The 15,801-nt window shown below is 49.6% G+C and overlaps 1 protein-coding gene across 8 annotated transcripts in view; it reads left to right on the top strand.

Moving 5' to 3' along the window:
• Positions 1-15,801, top strand: part of tns1b (tensin 1b) — a 290,940-nt gene that overhangs the window by 213,291 nt on the left and 61,848 nt on the right. For all 8 annotated transcript variants that reach the window (XM_052014032.1, XM_052014038.1, XM_052014015.1 and 5 more), the window contains one exon: positions 12,391-12,578. In XM_052014032.1, coding sequence (XP_051869992.1) covers positions 12,391-12,578 — 188 coding nt within the window. The remainder of the gene's footprint in view (positions 1-12,390; positions 12,579-15,801) is intronic.

Genomic DNA, 15,801 nt, shown 5'->3' with positions numbered 1-15,801 from the left:
TGGTGCAGAGGAGGTACCATGACCTCGTTGAATGTTAGAAAGGACTTGAGAGGCTCAATGTCCTCCTGTTTGCACCTGTTGTCCCACTGCCTGGGTTCCGTCCTATTGTTTTGATATGGTTAAGGTCTGTTCTGCTTCCGGTTGGAGCTACAGTTCAGTACCTGCTGCTTGTCAGTCACAGCCCTTCCCTACAGCCTTGCCTGGGGTTCACCTGCGCAACCAGCTCTCAGTGATTATTGGTCCAGGGTCCAAAAGTCCATAAAATACTGATTACTGTTCTAGAGCTTGCACTTCGCAGAGAGCACTGGGTTCCCTGAGTAACCTACACATCACTGCACTCCCAAGCCAGACAGGGAGGCTCCAACCCAGTTACAACCCATCTGGGTGGGAAGTTAAAGTCATGGTTTCGGTGAGGAGAAAGCAATTGGTTCGTGTTTTCTCTTTCACGTTTTGGGATCTGGGTGTCACGGTTAAGACCAGCATTTATTGCCTGTCCCTAACTGCCCTTGAGAGAAAGTGGGGTGAGCCACCGTGGTCGTTCTGGAGAAGATGCTCCCACGGTGCTGTTGGGGAGGGAGTTCCAGGGTTTAGACACAGTGACGGTGAAGGAACGGTGATGTATCTCCAAATCAGGATGGTGTGCAGAGGGACTGAGCCACGTCTGAATTCAGTGCTTAGTGGTCTGTCCAATTCCATCCCATTTTAATGCAGTGGTTATGGTACAGGTGTCTGGCTGGGCCAGTTCAGAGAGCAGTTGAGAGTCAACCGCATCGTGGTCTGGATTCACATATCAGCCAAGTTAACGTTGGCCAATTTCCTCCCCGAAGGAAACCAGTTCACCATTAAGAATTTTTTTCTAATTCCAGATTATTTAACTTTAAACTGTTGCCCTGCTGGGACCTGAATTTGCCTCCCCAAATAGTTGGTTCGGGGCCGTGCGCGACTCGTCCAGTTATTTAACTCCTGTGTTGCCACCTCCACATCACATGCTTTCTAACAACCCTGACCTCCATTTGTTGAGCAGATCTAACATGTCTAGTTTCTTCTTAAAACCCATGATGATTTTGTCTACAACTGCCTTTTCTGGCAGTCACTAGAATTAGAAATAGTTCTGGCATTAAACAGTTGTAACAGTCTGTTACCACAGGGATCAGGGCCAGCACCAGCGCTTTCCCATGTGTATTCCTTGGACTCTACGTAAAGTTATGTGATACCTGTCCGCTGATGGTCTCACTGGAGCAACACGAGGATGGAATGGAAATGGGAAGGGTACCAAGCATTGGTATGGATCTCATTGCTGACAATCTGTACCAATGGTGCCCACGGTTGGGTGTCAGCATCACCACTCTCCTGTGCAGCTATCAGGCCAAGAGTGTGTTGAATATTAGAAGAGGGAAGCCCACCATCCCCATGAGCAGACCCCAATCACCACTGCTGCAACATTAGATCGGTTCCTCACTTGGAGCATCACGTTCACAGCTCCTGTGGAGTTGGAATTGATCTATTATTGTCACATGTACTGAGATACAGTGAAAAGCTTTTGTTTTGCATGCCATCCAGACAGATTGTTCCATTCATAAGTACGTTGAGGTAGTACAAGGGAAAAGTAGTAAGAGATTGCAGAATAAAGTGTTGCAGTTATGGACAAAGCACAGTGCAGGTAGACAATAAGGTGCAAGAGCCACGACAAGATAGATTGAGAGATCAAGAGTTCATCATTATTGCATAACATGTCCGTTCAAGAGTCTGATAACAGCGGGATAGGAGCTGTCCTTGAGCTTAGTGGTACGTATTCTCAAGCTTTTCTATCTTCTGCCTAATAGAAGAAGAGAGAATGTCCGGGGTGGGAGGGGTCCTTGATTGTATTAGCTGCTTTTCTGAGGCAGTGGGAAGTGTAGACAGAGTCCATGGAGTAATATTTCCATAGGTGGGTGCTGTCGTGGGTGCCTGCCAGCATGATGTGAGGTCTCTGCTCAAGAAGAAGTCAAGGTCCCTCTCAGTTGACTGGTGAGCATCAGGGACCTTCCTAATGCAGGGATTAACCAGAAAGTGAGAAATAAGTCATAGAACAGCTGTTGCTGCCTGAAGTGATCGAAAGACAGGCAAAACAGGGAGCCAAGGGTGCCAGGTCTCTGCTACCACTGCCTCTGGGTGGAGAGCTGGGAGTATCAGTGGGGTTTTCTCTGTGCTCCAGGGGATGGGGGACCGTGAGCCTAAGCCCCGAGGACACCCCTCCCCCCGGGGCTGCTTCTCAACTTCTGACCTGAGGCTCCAACTCGGCAGCCTATCCAGGGAGACCACCTGTGACAGGAGGAAATCCCTGGAGCATTGAGCAGGGATTGCTCAATGCATGAGTTCAAGAAATGTGTCATGCATTGGCATTGAACGTGTCAGGTGTTGCCCCATTACAGGAAGGATCTTGAGGCTTTGGAGAGGGTACGGAAGAGATTTACCAGGATGCTGCCTGGATTAGAGGGCATGTGCTATAAGGAGAGGTTGGACAACTTGGTTTGTTTTCTCTGGAGCGGCAGAGGCTGAGGGGAGATCTGATAGAAGTTTATAATATTATGAGAGGCACAGATAGAGTAGACAGCCAGAGTCTTTTTCTAAGGGTAGAACTGTCTCATACGAGAGGGCGTGCATTTAGGGAGAGAGGGGGAAAGTTCAAAGGAGATGTGTGGGGCAAGTTTTTTACACAGAGCGCGGTGGGTGCCTGGAATTTGCTGCCGGGGTGGTGGTGCAGGCAGATAGGGGCGCTTCAGTGGCTCTTGGCTAGGCACATGAATGTGCAGAGAGTGGAAGGATATGGACAATGTGTAGGCAGAAGGGATTAGTATTATAAGCTTAATTAGTTCGGCAGAACATCATGGGCTGACAGGCCTGTTCCTGTGCTGTACTGTTCTCTGTCCTTTGTCCAGTACGTGAACCGTGTACGGAACCACTGGGTGAAATTCATGGGCTGGATTGTACCAAGGTTGTGAGAATTGTGCAGGAAACAGCCCAATGCACGTAACATGTACCCCTGGACAGCATCTTACCTTGATGCGAGGTTGGGTTTGCTGCTGGCCTTTGGTCAGCAAGTCAAGTCACACCCTCATGATTTGAGAGTTTGAATGGAATAAGTCCGGACTCAGTAAAGGGCAGTGAGCTGTCCACTTACGTTCTGTGTGGAAGGACGACTATTCTCCATCAGTTATTTTACGGCTTTTATAGGTGGATCAGAAAATAACAAACATAACTCCTTTATTGGAGATCTGTCCTCGCGTGGGAGCATTTGGACTAAGGGGTTGACCTATTAAGACAGAGGTGAACTTTAATTCTCTGAGGGCTGTGAGTCTTTGGAACTCTCTTCCTTGGAGTTGGTGGAAGCAGAGTCTTTGAATATTTTTAGGGCAGAGGTATATAGATTTTTGCTAAGCAAGGTGGAGTGAAAGGTTACCACAGGATACGGGCATGGATAGAAGGGGTTTTGAGGGATGTGGGCTAAACGTGGCAAATGGGACTAGCTTGGTGGGCACCATGGTTGGCATGGACGAGGTGGGCTGAAGGGCCTGTCTCCGTGCTATTTGACTCTAGGTGGAATTGGTATATTATTGTCACTTGTACCGAGCTACAGTGAAAAACTTGTCTTGTACAGTGCATTGAGGTAGTACAAGGTAAAACAATACAGAATGCAGAGTAAAGTGTTACAGTTACAGAGAAAGTGCAGCGCAGGCAGACAGTAAGGTGCAAGGTCATAACGAGGTAGATTGTGAGGTCAAGGGTCTATCTCATCGTACTAGGGGACTGTTCAGTAGTTTTATAACAGCGGGATAGAAGGTGTCCTTGAGCCTGGTGGTACATATTTTCAGGCTTTTGTATCTTCTGCCTATTGGGAGGAGGGAGAAGAGAGAATGTCCGGGGTGGGGGGGAGCCTTTGATTATGCTGGCTGCTTTACTGAGGCAGTGAGAAGTGTAGACAGAGTCCATGGAGGGGAGGCTGGTTTCCGTGATGTGCAGAGCTGTGTCCACAACGCTGTGCAGTTTTGTGTGGTCCCGGACAGAGCAGTGGCCGTACCAAGCCGTGATACATCCAGATAGGATGCTTTCTATGGTGCATTGGTAAAAGTTGCTGAGTGTCAAAGGGGACATGCCAAATTTCTTTAGCCTCCTGAGGAAGTAGAGGCGCTGGAGAGCTTTCTTGGCCATGATGTCTACGTGGGTGGACCAGGACAGGTTATTGGTGATGTTCACTCCTGGGAACTTGAAGCTCTCAACCCTCTCAATCTCAGCACCATTGATGTAGACAGGTGTGTTTGTGCACTGCCCCCTTTCCTGAACTCAATGACCAGCTCTTGTTTTGCTGACATTGAGGGAAAGGTTGTTGTCATGACACCATGTCACTAAGCTCTCTATCTCCTTCCTGTACTCCGACTCATCGTTATTTGAGATGGTGGACAGGAACGTAGAGTTAAACTTACAGTAAGAGGAACCGTGATTACTTTGAATGGCAGGACGAGCTCGAGGGGCCTCTCCTGCTCCTGTTTGTATGTGTACAGATAGTCCCCAGGAAGCCTTGAGCTCACCCAACCCCACCCAGTACATTTCCTCCAACATTTCCTGCCTCCACCTGACCTGTCACCAGCCAGCCCGAGAAGCAGCCAGGAATTCTTCCGCCCATGGTCCCAGTTATCTGGCATTCCGGAGATGGCTGTGCCTTGAGGAATGCTGACGCCGCTCCGCACCACTCCCATTCTGCACCACCGACTCCTTTATTTTCAGATTTGTGCACCGGGTGGCGATTGTTTGGGGTCGCAAACTCTCCAGTGTGACCCAAGACCAGCAGCATCCCCGAATCAAAACACTCCTCCTCCTGTGACATTTCCTGTTCTTGATATTTAGTTATTTATGAGATGTTCTCCAACTTGTAATATCCAAAATCAGATCCCAGCAATTCTTCTTTTTGGGAATATCGGAATACATTGTGTTAACTCTTCACTCAGAAGCACACACAAACACCCCGTCATGAAGCCAAGCATACGGATACTGGCGCGCACTCTCACAAGTGCACAGAGCCCAGATTGTGTACACAGATTGACACATGGGTCACATACAAGCATATGCAATTATGCAAATATTTATACACAAATTAGTGAGCATGTCTGCACACATCACATATGCAGGAGGAGTTTTAAAGAGAATGGTGGAGATAGTCATACAGCTTAGAAACCGGAGACATGAGACTGTAGATGCCGGAATCTGGAGCAACATGCAATCTGCTGGAGGGACTGAGCAGGTCGAGCACAATCTGTGGGGGATAAGGAATTGTTGATGTTTTTGCATCAGGATTGAGCTTTTAGCTTGTTCCCTTCTTTTATTTCCTTAGTTATCGGTGGCTGGCTCTCCCCACCCTGACTGTCCTTGCTTTTAACTGGAATATACTTTGTTGAGCACCTTGAAAAATCTCTTTGAAAGTCTTCCACTGTTCCTCAACTGTCCCACCACACAGCCTGTGTTCCCAGTCCACACCAACCAACTCCTCCCTCATCCTGTTGTAGCCTCCCTTGTTTAAGCATAATACACTGGTTTTAGATCGAACTATTGCACCCTCCATTTGTATGAGAAATTCAATCATACTGCGGTCACTCTTTCCAAGAGGATCCCTAACTACAAGATGGTGAATTTTACCTGTCTCATTGCACAGGACCAGATCTAAGACAGCATGTTCCCTTGTAGGTTCACTAACGCTGTTCAAGAAAGCTATCACGGATGCATTCTATGAAGTCCTCCTCAAGACTGCCTCGACCAACTTGATTTGCCCAATCTATGCGCAAGTTAAAGTCCCCTTGATAACTGCCATTCCATTGTTACATGCATCAGATATTTCTTGGTTTATTGCCTGTGCCACTGCAATGTTATTATTCAGTGGCCTAGAGACAACTCCCACCAGAGATTGTTTTCCCTTTACTCTTCCTAATTTCTACCCAGATGGACTCAACATTCTGCTCCTTGGATCTTGTATCACCTCTGACTATCACCCTGATCTCATTCTGAATTAAAAGCGCTACCCCACCTTCCTTACCTCCCTGCCTATCCTTCCGTATTACCTGATATTTAACTCCCAATCATCACCCTGCAACGACGTTTCTGTGGGGTGTCAGTGGGTGTGGGGAATGAGCATGGAAATGGTATTGAGGCCAAGACTGCATCAGCCATGAACTTATTGAATGGGAGTGCAGGCTCAAGTTGGTGGAGTTGGTCTACCCCGGCTCCTATTTCTTATGTTGAGGACAATCACGAGGGTTGAAGGTGTCGGAAGGTTGTAGGGCTGGAAGGGAGTGCAGACGTAGGGATGGCCAAGGTCAGCCCATACCTGAATGTTGTCCCGATCTTGCTGTGTGGACTGCTTTATTTGCTGTGGAGTTGTGAATGGAATTGAACAGTACTGTGTGGGAGGGAGTTCCAGCATGATGAAGTTCTAGTTGTGATGAAGGATGGTGTGTGGCTTGGAGGGGAACCTGCTAGTGGCGGTGTTCTCCTGCTCCTGCTGCCCTTGTCCTTCTGGGCAGAGAGGCCACGGGTTTCGGAGGTTCTGTCGGAAAACCCTGGGTGGATAACTGCTGTGCATCATGTAGCTGATATGCACGGCACTGGTTAGAGTAGCAATCAAACGGGACACTTTGTCTCAGAAGGTGTTGAATTCCCTGACGAATGGAGATGCAGTCATCCAGGCGAGTGGAGAGAGAGCTTTCCATCACACTCCTGGACTTGTGCCTTGTACCGGGGGCAAGACTCTGGGGTAGCAGGAAGCGAGTCACCGCCTGGCATGGCACGATTGTTACCTGCCGTGTATCAGCCCATGCCTGAATGTTGTCCAGGTCTCGCTGCCTGCAGACAGGGGCTGCTTCATTTACCAAAGACTTATGAATGGAATTAAACATTCTGCAATCATTGGTGAACATCCCCACCGCTGACCTTCTGATGGAAGGAGGGCCGTTGATGAAGCAGCTGGAGATGGCTGGGCCCAGTGATGTCCCAGGGCTCCCAACAACAACCATCTTCCTTTGTGCAAAGTGTGACTCCAACCACTGGAGTGTTTTCCCGAGACTTCAGCTTTACCGGGGCTCCTTGATGCCACATTCGGTCAACTGCTGCCTTGATGTTGAGGGCAGTCCCTCTCCCCTCACACCTGGAGTTCAGCTCTTTGGTTCGTGTTTGGACCCAGGCTGTGAAGAGGTGAGTGGCACTGGCAAAACACAGACTGGGCATTGGGACAGTCAAGTGCATAGATGATGAAGGAAACAATAAATCTTTCAGCAGCACCGAGGAGCAGGACTGAATGCAGGTGCTCTGCAGTGTGCTCACCTGGTCTGCGTTTGGTTTCTCCAGTGTAAGGGAGACCCCGTTGTGAACACTGAGTGCAGTACAATGGATTGGAAGAAGTGTGTGAAAACTTATTTCTCCCGGAAGGACTGTTTGGGTCGTTGGGCGGTGGGAAGGGAGGGGGTGGAAGGACGGTGGTTGCATGGGACAGGCTGTAAGAAGCGGAGTGATGGGTGGAGATGAACAACACACCAGGGAGTCACAAAGGGAAGGGCCCCTTTGAAATGCTGAAAGGGCAGGGGAAGATGTGACTGGTGTGGAGTCTCCTTCAGCTGGGAGAAATGGTGAATGATGACCTGTCCAATATGGAGCCTGGTGGGTGGAAGGTGAGGACCAGGGGAGCTCTGTCCAGCAGGAGAGAGGGTGAGAGCAGAGTTGCAGGAAATAATGCAGATGCAGTTAAGGACTCTGTATACTCTGGTAGAGGGGAGGCCATAGTGCAGGAAGATGAAAGAGACCTCAGAGGCACCAGTGTAGAAAGTCTCATCGTCAGAGCAAGTACGACAGCTGGAGGGATTGGGAGAATGGAATGCATTCCCACGGGAGGAGGTGTAGGAGGAAGTAAAGCCGAGATAGTCTGTAGGCTTCTAATGGATGTTTATGGCTAGCCTACCTCCAGAAAGATCGTCTGAGATGGACAATGTGAAGTGAGGAGCAGGTGGAAATTGGCAACAAAAGTAATGAGATTTGAGTTCGATAAGAGTGCAGGAAGTTGGCATAGACTTCATGGGCCAAATGGCCTCCTCCTGTGTCATAGAACATAGAACATTACAGCACAGTACAGGCCCTTCGGCTCACAATGTTGTGCCAACATTTTATCCTGCTCTAAGATCTATCTAACCCTTCCCTCCCACATCGCCCCCCATTTCTCTATCATTCATGTGTCTATCTACGAGTCTCTTAAATGTCCCGAATGTATCTGCCCCCACAACCTCTGCTGGCAGTGAGTTCCACACACCCACCACTCTCTTTATGAAAGAACCTCTGACATCCCCCAATGCCTTCCTCCAATCAGCTTCAAATTATGCCCCTCGTGTGAGCCATTCTGTCGAGTGGAAATATGGATTTGGAAGCAGTGCCAACGTAGTTGTTGCTGTGCTGGAAATACTGAGGGGGAGGAAGCAAGTAGGTCTGAAACAAGCCATATCCCCAGAAGGAACAGGCAGAGTACGGGCCCATGCGAGTTCCCACAGCTATGGCTTTCATCTAGACAGTGAATGTTGTTGTTCAGCCAGGTATGTGAGTGCATTGGTGAAGGGGAACCCTGCTGTGACAGAAATCAAAGCTGCCAGGATTGCAACCTCTCCCTCCTCAGCAGCTAATCAAAACACCAGGCGATCCAGGAATCAGTGAGGAACCTGCCCAGAGATTCCCTGCAGGGTGATGCTCAGTTGCCCTGGGACAGGCACCAGAGACCTGGAGCTGGGTGACTGCCGTCCAGAGGCTTTGATGTGTCCCGTTGGCAGAAACTGCAACTATTTACCATGCATTGAATTGCTTTTCTAACCCTGTCAACTCTGGGGACCTGATTGGCCATTAGCTGATGCATTAGTGGGCAGCAGTTGCCTTGGGGACGAGTTAATCAGATTAATTTATTGATGCAGTAAATGGGACAGTTCTGTGGCAACAGGTTGTCCCAGTCCTGCTCAGTCAGGTCTGGACAAGTTGAGGCTTAACTGGTTAGAGCCTGGGACACCTCTCGAATTTCCCTTCAGTCGCAGTGAGGGAGCGGATAGGTGTATGTTCACGCACACTGTACTCAGCACAGTGCGCTGGGTTAGGGCACAACTCAGATGCCAGCTGTCAGCCACGACTGGTCACCCGGAGTCACAGACTTTGAAAGGAAAGCTTGAATGGATTTAGGAGGTGTGGGAGGGACGGTACTGAGGGAGGGTCACACTGTGAGAGGGACGGTACTGAGGGAGCGTCACTGTAGGAGGGGCGGTGCTGTATTATTGAAGTGAGCCCCTCTGGTTCTGCTGGGGCCCTTTGCCCACGTTAAGCCACACTGGCTGTTGAAAGGCCCATGTCCCAATGCAGGGACAGACACTGGACCTCAGTCTCTGCACGTCAGGCTGACCCAGGACATCCAAGGTCCTGTCGCACCAAATAAGATCAAGTCTGGAGAACACAGAGGGGCAGGTGGGGCTGCTGAAGGTCAACTAAAAGTGGAGCTGTCAACATATCTGGGTTAAATCTGGCCCAGAGGAGATGGATGGTCTTCATGCAGCCTGTTCACATCGCTCCACAGTTTCAGTGCACTCATTGGGACAAGCGTGGAAAGAGTTGTTTGCCATCATGCGTGGCAGTGAAGCCACCGATCCATCGCTACGTTTCCTGGCCATTACAGCACAGAAACAGGCCATTTGGCCTATCGTGTCTATAATGGTGTTTATGCTTGAGTCTCCCCCTCCGTCTCCCATCTGTCGGCGTAATCCCTTCTCTCTCATGATTGTCCAACCTCCATTTTATGACTTTGCTCTGGCCTGCTGCCGCAAAACAACAAACTTCTCCTCAGGTAAGTCAGCGAGAACGGTTCTGATTCTCCCTCCCATTGAGAGTGAATTTCACATTCCCATTGCTTCGTGGGTAAAGAAGTTTCTTCTGAATTCCTGATTAGATTTCTTGGTGACTCTAACATCGATAGCCTCCAACTCTTCTCGTTGCCACAAATGGAAGCACTCTCTGTATCCGCTTTCATTATTTTAAAGCCCCTATTAAGTCTCTGCTCAGCCATCGTGAGAAGAGAGACCCAGTCTGTTAATCTCCTGATGTGTACCAGCCTCGTATTTCTCAACGAGCTTTACGGAACATGTTGGGTGTCCGCAGCCCTCCCCTGCTCTCTCCCCACTGTCGGTGGACTTTGCCCTTTCCATTATTTCTCCATTTCCCCTGTGGACGTTCCTGTTGGGACCTGCTTCCACCGTCCTTCAAGGCAGCATGTTCCCAGTCACCACCACTTGCTGCTGTGGTCAGAAACACCTCTTTTCTGACAATCCTTTCCACTCAGTGTGCTCTGCTCAGTGATTCTCCTGGACTCGTGGAGTGGTAGAACATCGAACAGTACAGCACAGGAACAGGATCTTCGGCCCACAATGTCTGTACCGACCATGATGCCAAATTAAACTAATTCCATCTGCCTGCACATAGAACCATACAGCACAAAACAGGCCCTTCAGCCCACCGTGTCGTGCCGTCCATCAGACCACCCTCACACTACCTAACCCCTTCCTCCCGCATATCCCTCTATCTCACACTCCTCCATGTGCCTATCCAACAAGCTCTTGAACCTGTTCAATGTATCTGCCTCCACCACCACCCCAGGCAGTGCATTCCATGCACCAACCACTCCCTCCATTCCCTGCACGTGTAAATACCTCTTAAACTCCTCTATCATGTCTTCTGCCATCACCTCACCTGGCAGTGTGGTCCAGGCACCCACCACTCTCTGTAAAAAAAAACTTAGCCCGTACATCTCCTTTAAACTTTCCCCCCTTACCTTAAACCTCTGCCCTCAAGTATACAAAGTTAATGGCAGGATTCTGGGCAGTGTAGAGGAGCAGAGGGATCTGGGGGTTCATATCCACAGATCACTGAAAGTTGCCACACAGGTGGATAGGGTAGTTAAGAAAGCTTATGGGGTATTAGCTTTCATAAGTCGAGGGATCGAGTTTAAGAGCCGCAAGGTAATGATGCAGCTTTACAAAACTCTGGTTAGACCACACTTAGATTACTGTGTCCAGTTCTGGGCACCTCATTATAAGAAGGATGTGGAGGTGTTGGAAAGGGTGCAGAGGAGATTTACCAGGATGCTGCCTGGTTTAGAGAGCATACATTATGAGGAGAGACTAAGGGAGCTAGGGCTTTACTCTTTGGAGAGAAGGAGGATGAGAGGAGACATGATAGAGGTGCACAAAATATTAAGAGGAATAGATAGAGTGGACAGCCAGCACCTCTTTCCCAGGGCACCAATGCTCAATACAAGAGGGCATGGCTTTAAAGTAATGGGTGGGAAGTTCAAGGGCGATATCAGAGGAAGGTTTTTTACCCAGAGAGTGGTTGGGGATGGAATGCGCTGCCTGGGGTGGTGGTGGAGGCAGGTACTTTGGTCAGATTCAAGAGATTGCTAGATAAGCACATGGAGGAATTTAAAATAGAGGGATATGTGGGAGGAAGGGGTTAGACAGTCTTAGGCAAGGTTTAAAGTTCGGCACAACATTGTGGGCTGAAGGGCCTGTATTGTACTGTACTGTTCTATGAAGTACTTGACATTTCTACCCTGGGAAACAGACTCTGACTCTCTCCCCTATCTATGCTTCTCATAATTTTATAAACTTCTATCAGGTCTCCCCTGAGTCTCTTGACGCTCCAGAGAAAACAACCCAAGTTTGTCCAACCTCTCCTTGTATCTACTGAGTCACTGGGACAGAAGGGGCTAATCAGCCCCTTGAGTCAGTGCTGCCTTATCAAAGGTCCATCCAGGTAGCCTCAGTCCCTCTCTCTGTTCCTGCAGTCCTGTGAATTGTTTCCATTAGTGACACAGTTCACTTTGGGAATCGTTGATTGCCTCCGTTCCACCTTCCTCCAGGCGATCACTGCTCGCCGTAAACGGTCCTTCCTCACATCCCTTCCATACGTCCTACCCAGGACAGTGAACCTAGTCCCCTGGTTCTAGTCACATCAGTGATGGGAACAATGGGCTTTGCTCACTTCATCGGCACTTGGAACTAAAAAATACCTAAAAAACTGAGTGGGACCTGAGGGGCCTTCGGGTGTGTAGACTCACCACCACAGAGACAGATGGGAGACAGAGGAGGTCCCTCAGTTTGAGGAACGGAGAGGGGCAAGGATCCCGCAGAGTGAGCGACAGAGGGAGAGAGGATCCACAGTGTGAGGGTCAGTAATGCGAGGGTCAGCGATGGGGTGGGTCAGTGATGCGAGGGTCAGCAATGGAGTGGATCAGTGATGCGAGGGGCTGTGATGTGAGGGAGGTGAGGTATCTAACCTGCCTGTTCTTCTCCCCACCAGGAGTGAGATCGCGGGCCATGAGCCCAGTGGAGACAGGCCCGAGTTCGAGGAGACGGACCACCAGCGAGGGCCAATATGAGAACGGCAGCGACACCTCCTGCAGTCCCCCCGTGCGCTCGCCTGTCCGCTGTGTCTCGCCGGAGCTGGCCAGCTCCATCGCTGCCAATCCCGGGGGATGGCCCAAGGAGGTGAGACTGCGCCGGGGGTATCTGGTTCTCCCGTGTCATGCACTCCCGGATCTGTAGCCTCCCGGCACGGAACCTGGTGATGCCTGGGTTGGGGGCATTGGGTTTGTCTAAGGCAGGTTCTCCCAGAGATGTTTCTGTTCTATGATTCCACCACCACTCCAACCCCACTCAATCCCAGCAGCAGTGAACAGGAACACAGGACAACACAGGAACAGGCCCTTTGGCCCACAATGTCTGTGCCAGACATGATGCAAAATTAAACTAATCCCACCTGCCTGCACATGATCCACGTCCCTCCTTTCCCTTCATGTCTCCATTTGTGTTCATGTGTCCTACAGCCTCTTAAGCACCACTGTCGTATCTGCCTCCACCCCCACCCCTGGCAGTGGTTCCAAGCACCCACCGCTCTCTGTGTAAAAACCTTGACCCAACATCTGCTCTCAAAACTCTCAGAATTTTATAAACCTCTACCAGGTCTCCCCTCAGCCTCTGCTGCTCCAGAGAAAACAACCCAAGTTTGTCCTACCTTCTATCACATGCCCTCTAATCCAGGCAGCATCCTGGTGAGCCTCTTCTGCACCCTCTCCAAAGCCTCTGCATCCTTCTGTAACAGGGCGACCAGAACTGCACACAATGCTCCAAGTGCAGATGAACCAAAGCTTTATACAGCTGCAACGTGACTTCCTGACATTTATACTCAACCGATGAAGGCAAGAATGCTGTACGCTTTCTTTACTGCCATATCTACTTGCGTGGCCACTTTCAGGGAACTGTGGACTTGCACCACAACTGCTCCTGAGGGTCCTGCCACTAAGGAGTGGGAGAAACCCTCACCAGCACACACAAGGTCAGGTGGACATCTCAGCGGGGAGTGTGGTCAGTGAGTTACAGAGTCAGACATTTGGCCCATTGAGCCTCCAGCTGTGGCCTGCAACTGGACATCACTCCAGCTGTGGCTCACTACTGGACACACCCCTCCAGCAGCGACCTACAACTGGACATCCCTCCAGCTGACCCACAACCAGGCACACCCCTCCAGCTGTGACAGAGCTAATGTTTACAAAGGTTCACCGTGACCTCCTCGCTCCTGTCATCTGTGCCTGTTTCTAAAGCCCGGGATCCCAGGGCCTTTCGACCCACTGCCCCCACCTGCCCCATCACTTTCAATGAGCTCTGCATCCACCCGCGCCCCCCACCACCCAAATCTCTCTGTTCCTGGACCCTGTCAGAGTTGTGCGCTCGGGTTTACATCGTCTCTTCGTGTTCTTCCTACCGAACTGTAACACCCCACATTTCTCTGCACTAAACTGCATCTGCCACCTCTGTGCCCATTCCCCGGCCCGTCCACATCTCCCTGACAACTGTCACTGTCCCCCCACAGCTCACTGCAGCTCCAGGTTCTGTGTCACCTGCCAATTAGGGAGCTGTGTCTTGTGCTCCCGAGTCATTAACATGTATTATAAAAGCAGTGGTCCCAGTACTGACCCCATTGAACACTGCTCTGTCACTTTGCCAACTCACTGTCTATGTCTTTGCATCTCCTCCACCCCAGGCCTGCAGTCTCACTGCCACCTTATACATGCCTCTCGGCAGTCCATATACTGACGTCCCCGTGTAAGGAACGGGTTCCGTTTTTACCGACATCCATAAGTTGATTTTGTCCATAAGTTGGAAAATTCACAAAAATGGTGTCAAAAGCACATCAGACGGATAAGAGAGAACAATTCCTAAAATTGGAGAGAGAGCGAGAGAGAGCGAGAGGGAAAACCAGTTCTTCAGTTCACAGGAATGACAAGGATACATACACGGGGCTTTTGAATTTAATAGTATTCTGGGAGCTTGTTCGTATGTCGGGGGTATCAGTAAGTCAGGTGTACCACACCAGTGCATGTCTCTCATCAAAGTGTTGTTACTTCACCTAAAACCCCATTGATGTTACCTTAAACCCAGTAGCAGCAGGGATACTGAGGAGCAGGTTGGGAGGCAGATTTTGGAAAGATGCAAAAATAACAGGGTTGTTATTGTGAGAGACTTCAACTTCCCAAATATTGATTGGCACCTGCTTAGTGCCAAAGGTTTAGATGGGGCAGAGTTTGTTAAGTGTGTCCAGGACGGATTCCTGTCACAGTATGTTGACAGGCCGACTAGAGGGAATGCCATATTAGATCTAGTTTTAGGTAATGAACCGGGTCAGGTGACAGATCTCTTGGTGGGTGAGCATTTGGGGGACAGTGACCATTGCTCCATAACCTTTAACATTGTCATGGACAGGGAGAGGAGCAAAGAGGACGGGAAGATATTTAATTGGGTAAAGGCGAATTATGAGGCTATAAGGCGAGAACTTGAGAGTGTAAATTGGGATGACATTTTTGAAGGGAAATGTACTGTGGAGATGTGGTCAATGTTCAGGGATCTCCTTAAAAAAAAGTTGTCCCAGTGAGGCAGAGAAGGAATGGTAGGGTGAAGGAACCATGGTTGACAAGAGAGGTGGAACAACTAGTTCGGAAGAAGAAGGCAGCATACATAAGGTGTAAGCAGCAAGGATCAGATAGGGCTCGTGAGAAATATAGAGTAGCAAGGAAGGAACTTAAGAAGGAGCTGAAGAGAGCAAGAAGGGGACATGTAAAGGCTTTGGCGAGTAGGGTTAAGGAGAATCCCAAGGCTTTTTACTTGTATGTGAAGAGCAGAAGGATGGCTAGAGTAAAGGTAGGTCCGATTAAAGACAAAGGTGGGAGGATGTGCCTGGAAGCTGTGGAAGTGGGTGAAGTTCTCAATGAATACTTCTCTTCAGTATTCACCAAGGAGAGGGGTCTTGATGATGCTGAGGACAGTGTTGGTGAGGGTCATGTTCTAGAGTATGTGGATATCAAGAGAGAGGATGTGTTGGAGTTGTTAGAAAATATTAGGACAGATAAGTCCCCGGGGCCTGACGGAATATTCCCCAGGCTGCTTCGTGAGGTGAGGGAGGAGATTGCTGAACCATTGGCTAGGATCTTTGAGTCCTTGTTGTCCATGGGGATGGTACCGGAGGATTGGAGCGTGGCGAATGTTGTCCCCTTATTCAAGAAAGGTAGTAGGGATAGTCCAGGGAATTACAGACCAGTGAGCCTTACGTCTGTGGTGGGTAAGCTGCTAGAAAGGATTCTAAGAGATAGGATCTATGAGCATTTAGAGAATCATGGACTGATTAGGGACAGCCAGCATGGCTTTGTGAAGGGAAGAT

This window comes from Pristis pectinata, chromosome 1, assembly GCF_009764475.1.
Source record: "Pristis pectinata isolate sPriPec2 chromosome 1, sPriPec2.1.pri, whole genome shotgun sequence".
Taxonomy (NCBI): domain Eukaryota; kingdom Metazoa; phylum Chordata; class Chondrichthyes; order Rhinopristiformes; family Pristidae; genus Pristis; species Pristis pectinata.
Note: the sequence above shows the minus strand (reverse complement) of the source record. Positions and strands in the feature narration are given on the sequence as shown.